Genomic DNA, 7,500 nt, shown 5'->3' on the forward strand with positions numbered 1-7,500 from the left:
CTGCTGTTTGGCCTGATGCCCCTTACTGCCTATGTGCCTTGTCACATCTCGCACACCTAGAGCACCAGTAATATGAGCTGGTGCTTTCTACAGTAATAAATGGCCATTTAGAGGTCCATTCACTATTAAAAGAGGTCTTGTAGGTGGCTGCTCCTGGGACTTTTCTCCCTTTTGTTCTAGCCACCTCCTCCACTGTTTCTTCCATCTCTTCCACCATCTCCTCCTCTTCCACCTGCACCGTCTCTTCTTCTTCCACCTGTACTGTCTCTTCCTCTTCCACCATCTCCTCCTCTAATGTGTTTACGACCTTCTCTGGGCCTAATCTGGCCTTTTTAGGGGGCTTTCCTCTTTGGGCGAAGGACAGGATGCTCATTTGTTTTTTACCTGACATCTTTGAAAGACAGATGCAATGATTAATGCATCCATGGCCAGGATATTTATAACATGCTAGTATGCCTAATGAGCTCGCGATTCACAACTTCACCAGGCGTGAAGAAGCCTCGGTATCTGAATAGAATGTTCAAGCAAACACATTTACAAAAAATAATGCCCATAACATCATTGAATATTAAGGGCTGCCTAATATTCGTTTGAATTATAGGCTAAATATATTTTTAATAGGCCTACTCAAATTTTTTGTAGCCTATTAACGAAGTTCGGAGTCAAAGCTATAGTGAAAAGGCAGGCTCTAGCCTAAAACTGTTTTGGCTACAAACACTCATTACAAACTGATGCTAATTATCTGGGAAATATTCTCTAACTGCAGTCAAGTTGTCATTGCTTGTGTCAAACCATTGTGAATTTGTTGTAACATTAAAACAGGAGACGACTTATCCTTTGTAGAAGACTGATGCTCGGAGATCCAGTGGTTTCCTCAGGTGAACGAAACTTCAAGATCAATTGCGCGCAATTCCAGGATGCTTTATTTTCATTGGTTGCTGGATTAAATCTTACCCAGATACAACAGATACAAAACATACGTTTTTTTCTGATTGGCTATTGTGTAGCCTATTTCTTTTTTTTGATTGGCTGATAAGTGGCACCTCACGGCAGAACTCCAGGGGATTCGGGGAGACGTGCTTAATTGCTCCATGGTGAGGGCAGCGCGGCCAGGTCATGTTTGTGCGCTGCGGCACATTAAATAGCCTAGAGGTTTTTTTTCAGCGTGAGAAATACGATGTGTGGCGGGAGTGCGTGACTAAAGACCGAAATGAGTGACTGTCAAGCTCAATGCGTGACACTTGAGAGCCCTGTAACCTCTTACTGACAGGGAACAGCAGCCGCTGCTAACCTCTTACTGATGCTAACCTCTTACTGACGGGGAACAGCACAGCCGCTGCTAACCTCTTACTGATGCTAACCTCTTACTGACGGGGAACAGCACAGCCGCTGCTAACCTCTTACTGATGCTAACCTCTTACTGACGGGGAACAGCAGAGCCGCTGCTAACCTCTTACTGATGCTAACCTCTTACTGACAGGGAACAGCACAGCTGCTGCTAACCTCTTACTGATGCTAACCTCTTACTGACGGGGAACAGCACAGCCACTGCTAACCTCTTCACTAGAATGCTGCTGACCACCTTTGAGAAGGACTCCGGGTGTAGACCCAAATAAAAAAAACAGGTGTTGTTATGCTCCTATGGTTCGCTTCTGATGTTCTCATGTTCCACATGTTGTCTTGGTGCAAGCCATGGCTTCCTGAGGTCCAGACCACAGCAGGTTGTGAGGTCAGAAAGATGAGTCATGACTCTGCTGAAGTTATTCTGCTTTTAATTGGTAGCATCTCAATACAGAACTAAGAGCACACCCAACAGAACTAACTGCACACCCAACAGAACCTCAATACAGAACTAACAGCACACCCAACAGAACTAACTGCACACCCAATAGAACCTCAATACAGAACTAACAGCACACCCAACAGAACCTCAATACAGAACTAACAGCACACCCAACAGAACTAACTGCACACCCAACAGAACCTCAATACAGAACTAACAGCACACCCAACAGAACTAACTGCACACCCAATAGAACCTCAATACAGAACTAACAGCACACCCAACAGAACCTCAATACAGAACTAACAGCACACCCAACAGAACTAACTGCACACCCAATAGAACCTCAATACAGAACTAACAGCACACCCAACAGAACCTCAATACAGAACTAACAGCACACCCAACAGAACCTCAATACAGAACTAACAGCTGACCCAACAGAACCTCAATACAGAACTAACAGCACACCCAACAGAACCTCAATACAGAACTAACAGCACACCCAACAGAACCTCAATACAGAACTAACAGCTGACCCAACAGAACCTCAATACAGAACTAACTGCACATCCAACAGCATCGTTGTGCTAAGGCTACTGAGTGTCAAGGCTCTCTTACCATTTAAGTATAATAGCAGGAGAGAACTCCTTTGGGGAAAGGCACCCTTTGTCAACATTTGTGTAGTCTATCATTTAACCATAATGGTGGGATAAAAATGGTTTTGGTAAAATGTGAAATAGAAATAGTGTGAATTCACATCTATCTGCTGAACACATGTATGGCCATTAGACAGTGCAAATTCACATCTATCTGTTCAGCACATGTATGGCCACAGTGTAGCAGACAGTCTCTAGACTGTACTGTTTCAATTTAATTGTTGGGAAATTCACCTATAGACATAGTTATGGTCAGACAAAGAAGCCAAGTCTATTTCTGACCTGACCTGCTGACTGTGGGAGCTGCTGCCACTGCAGACGAGGATGACTGTTACAACAAAGTAAAGGGAGAAAGAAAAAAGAAAAAAAATAATGGAAAGAGAACAGACAGTGGGCGGACGACTGCCGGCTCTGGGCCGGAACAGTGCCACATCAGGCCCGGATCCGCTCCAGAGTCCACAGCCAAGGCACTGCCACCGTAGCGGAGGATGAGGGACAGAGTGTAGAGATAGAGAAATGAAAGAGAAAAATGCAAATGACAGCAACTACTGCGGCCAGAAACTTTAATTACCCTGAGACGATTTTATTGTTTTGGCGCTAAATAAATAAAATAGAATTTAATTCAAATTGAATTGAATTGGACTGGATTGAAAGTGTGCCAAATCAGGAATCTGAGAAGAGGACTGCAGATGGATGGCGGCTCTGTGAGGGAGGACGAGAGTGACAGAATACAGGGGGGAAGAAAGAGAGGGAAGAGTGGAGGACAGGATGGAGTGGAGTGGACAGAGAGCAGACTGATGAGGTTGATGGCTTACCTTCGACGGCAGCTTTAACATCAGGGTCGTCCTCCGACGGGTCTCCGCCTCTCACCTGATGGGACGTGGTCGGTCAGGGGGGGACGGGGGGGGACGGGGGGACGGACGTGGTGTAAAAAGATAGAAAGAAAGAAAAAAAAGACACAAAGAAAAAGAGGCCATGAAAAAACAAGGTCAAAGTCACGAACGAGACACAAGACGCGGAGACCTGAGTCGCCTCCTGCGGATACATCGTGCCATGATGGACACCAGCAGCATGACTATCCTCTCCTCATCCCATGGGGGACAGGGACCATTTGTCCTGTCCTTGCTTGTGGTATGGGATTGATCTAGACTAACGCTGTTGTGGGTCGGATTGCACACTTTTGCTTTTTTTTTTTGTTCCAAAAGCGTGCTGTCGATGGGGTGTGGAACAGGCGGGAACAACAGGACAAGACAGGGTTATGACATTGAAAAGTTAAGAGCTGGTGTTGCAAAACACGACGTGAGCACCTCTAACTTCAGAAAAATACACCTTCAAACCGATAGGAAGCGAATGGATATATATGGCTGCGAATGTGCGTTAGTTGAATGTGAATGTGAGTGATTCATAGCAAGGCATCCACTTTAGTTGATTAAAACATTCAATCACATTAAAGGGTTATCAAAATTCGTCACAGCTAAGAAATTGCCTCAATTAAGTAATATGAAAAGGATTGCACCGTCAGTATCTCTTCAAAGTTACAGCGTCGGTTAAGACCGTCAAACTGCCTCTGCAAAAATTAGAACAGGCAACTTTTAAAAACCCACAGATGTAGGAATTAGCGTGTAGCGGAACACATGAAAGCTAACCCGTGCGTCAGACAGCCATTGCTTTTGAAAGCTCCCTTTTTCCAGCTGCTAGTATGCGTTACAGCTTTGACACACACAATGGGGCACGGGAGGATTCGTCCGCCGAGAGCCCATAGCCGCTCTGAAGCCGCAGGAAAGGGAACAGAAATTCAAAGGCATTAATAAATTGACAAGTACGATATTTCTCCGTTTGTAATCACCATCAAACAGACTTCATTTTGGTTCCGACGGAGAGCTCTTGCAGCAAGGGCTTATCTTATAAATACAGGCCTAATCAAACTAAACGGCCCAATCCACACCGGGACTGAGAGACAGAGGCAAACATTTGCAACTAGGAGAGATGACAGCGGAGGAAGAGAGAGAGAGAGAGAGAGATGAGAGGAGAGGAGAGGAGAAAGGCAGAGAGAGAGAAAAAGACACAAATAGAGAGAGTGAAGGAGGGAGACAAAAAAGGGAGAGAAAGAGAGAGAGTGCCATCTCTGAAGCAATGACAATGCCAAAAAAGTAGAATAAATAAATAAATAAATAAATGAAAAATAAAAACAGATGAGAATTCCAGCGGTTATGCAACATTTCTCCCGTGTGATTTTCTGAGGGGGAATTTCACGTCGTCCTGTCACGTCGTCACGTCACCTCTTCCTCCCCTAGTTCTATTTCTTTCTTTCTCCTTCTCCGTTTGGCAGACCAACACACACACACACACACACACACACACACACACACACACACACACACACACACACACACACACACACACACACAGACACAGACACAGACACAGACACACAAGCACACGCACACACACAGACCTACATGCGCGGTGGCCAACTGTGATGTACACGGCCCCCCGCCTGGATGGAAGGAGGGTCTGACCACCACCCCACCACGCCCCCCTTACGCACTCCCTCACTCTGAGTGTAAGGGAGATGTGAGCACACACACACAAGAACACACACACACACACACACTCTCTGTCTGTCTGCTGATCTCCAGCTCTGAACTATAGAACACCTCTGCTCCTCCCCAGGTGCAATACAAGTAACTCACTCAACTTCCTCTCTCTCTCTCTCTCTCTCTCTCTCTCTCGTTGTGTGATTCAGAATAAGCAGCACGTCTTTCAGTGATGTGGTGCATTGCCAATGTACACTGAACAAGAATATAAACGCAACAGGTCGAGTTGTGGCCCCATGTTTCGTGAAGTGTAGTAAAATATCCTGTAATTCATCCGTGCTCACATGAAGCGTATTACCTCTAAAGTCCTGTGCACAAACACATCCCTTTAACAGCACTCATGCCCAATCTATAGCTTACTGCCTAATGCACTGACTGATTACCTGGTATGAACTGTATCTCAGTCGCACTTATCATTGTACAGCTGATCAAAAGAATTTTGTGTTTCAATCAGTCAGCATTAAGCGACTACAGGTATTCAAATCAACACACTTCAAAGGGTGCCCACATTTTTGCACAGCCTATTTTTCACATTCGATTTTATTTCATACAACTCAATACTGCTACATTAAGAATCTTTGTCTGAAAAACATCCCATCATCCAGCTTTCTCTAAAAAATGAATGACATATTGCCATGTTTTCTTATAAAGACAGAGCAAATTAACATGCAACATCAGAGGGGTGCCCAAACTTTTGCATAAAACTGTATATATTATTATTAAGTGTAACTGTATCTCAGTCGCACTAATTATTGTACTAATATTATTAGTATTAATATTATTATAAATGAGAAAGCTGTTGAATACATAAACATGTCTTAATTCCAGTAGCTAAGTGCTGAGATACAACCAGGCCTTACAAACAGAGCACACCTCTCCTGTCAATCACCTGACCATCCTTGTTATTGATGCAATGGTGAATCTCCATTTCTGATTATGGAAACGTCTTCCTCTTTAGTTTTTTTTCGCCGCTGAACTTAAAGAGAGAGTTGAGAGGAGAGAGACGAGAAAGGCACTGCTCTAAATGCACGGCGTCTTCCAAAGATGAGTTTCAGTGTGAGGCTTGACCTCGTGGTTAATTTACAGTCATAGAATAATCCCTGGGGACATTACTGTAATCTGTAAACACAGCTCATGTGAACAACACAGTCTAAGCTACACCTGTCTTACACGGGCGCCAGGAAATATCCTAGCTCTTGAGATTTCTTGTCCATTGATTTTCTGAAATGTACATTTTCTTTGATGAGATTCAACAACTTGTTTTTTTTTTTTTGTCGGAATTTTTATCTTTTAGATCTTAAACTAAAACTCAAGTTGGTTTCTGAGCTGCGGGCCCATAGCTGTGTCATATTCACACAACCTAAAGGTTCAAAGGAGAGCTGCTCTGATGTTGAAGGCAAGCAGGAGGTAGGCAATGTGAATCCACAAAGAGACTGTGGCAGATCTCCATCGGCTGAGGGCTGATCTATTTTGGGGATTTTTGCCTTTAATCAGATAGGATAGTGAAGGTTTTGACAGGAAATGAGCTGGAGAGAAGAGGTGGGGAGTGGGATCGGGAAATGACCGCAGGTCGGATTCGAACCCAGGTCCCCGTGGGCTTTCAAGCATGTTCATGGTCGGGGCTGTTGCTCGCGCTACAGCTTCCCCTCAGTCTCTCTCTCTCTCTCTCTCTCTCTCTCTCTCTCTCTCTCTTAGTCTCTCTCTCTCTCTCACTCACTCTCTTAGTCTCTATCTCTCTCTCACTCTCTTAGTCTCTCTCTCTCTCTCTCTCTCCCTCCTTCTCTTCTTCAAACTCTAAACAAACTACCCTTGACAGACCCTGGGAGAGCAGAAGACAGCAACGTGTGCCATCACTACCTCACTCGCCTGTAGCCACGGCGACCCGGTCCTCGACGAGAGGAAGTCTTTTGATTAGTTTCAATGACGGACTCCCACAGGCCAAGAGAAGAGAAGAGAAGAACAGGACAAGAAATGAAAAATAAATGAAAGGAAATGGTTTCAGATGACAGAAGACCGATCATGCTTCTTTCTTCTTCTTTTCTGGCCGGCGTTCATTTGTTTCCGTGGTCCTTCTCAGCTTCCTATAAGCTCCTAACTTTTTTGGTTTTGTTTGAGCAACTGATCTGTGTTTGTCATCTGAGAAGAAAAAGCTGGCAGCTTTGATTTTCTCTATTCCTTTAAGCTGAGGCTGCTTCCTAGCTCCCACCGTCCTCTGTCACCTCAGTAGTGGCAGGCATGTACACTACGGCCTCACTAATGGGGAACACCAGCACAGACGGGTCGCTCTAAAGAGCCACCTCAAAGGTGAGATAAAAGGCTTCAAGAAGATGCTTCGGCGCTCAAGTGCTTCTAATTTGTGTGTGTAAAAATAGCCTGGAGTTTTGTCAGCATCCCAGTTGCGCTCCTCTCATGAGAAACTGGGGAGCGAGGGCATCCAGTGTGTGTGTGTGTGTGTGTGTGT

General features: G+C 44.8%; 1 protein-coding gene across 1 annotated transcript in view; it reads right to left on the bottom strand.

Annotated features, from left to right (window-relative positions):
• LOC105903068 (glucosidase 2 subunit beta-like) overlaps positions 1–7,500 on the bottom strand; it is a 165,326-nt gene that overhangs the window by 98,333 nt on the left and 59,493 nt on the right. Inside the window, exon 9 of the mRNA XM_031585570.2 lies at positions 3,258–3,312. Coding sequence (XP_031441430.1) covers positions 3,258–3,312 — 55 coding nt within the window. The remainder of the gene's footprint in view (positions 1–3,257; positions 3,313–7,500) is intronic.

This window comes from Clupea harengus, chromosome 18 (assembly GCF_900700415.2).
Source record: "Clupea harengus chromosome 18, Ch_v2.0.2, whole genome shotgun sequence".
Taxonomy (NCBI): Eukaryota; Metazoa; Chordata; class Actinopteri; order Clupeiformes; family Clupeidae; genus Clupea; species Clupea harengus.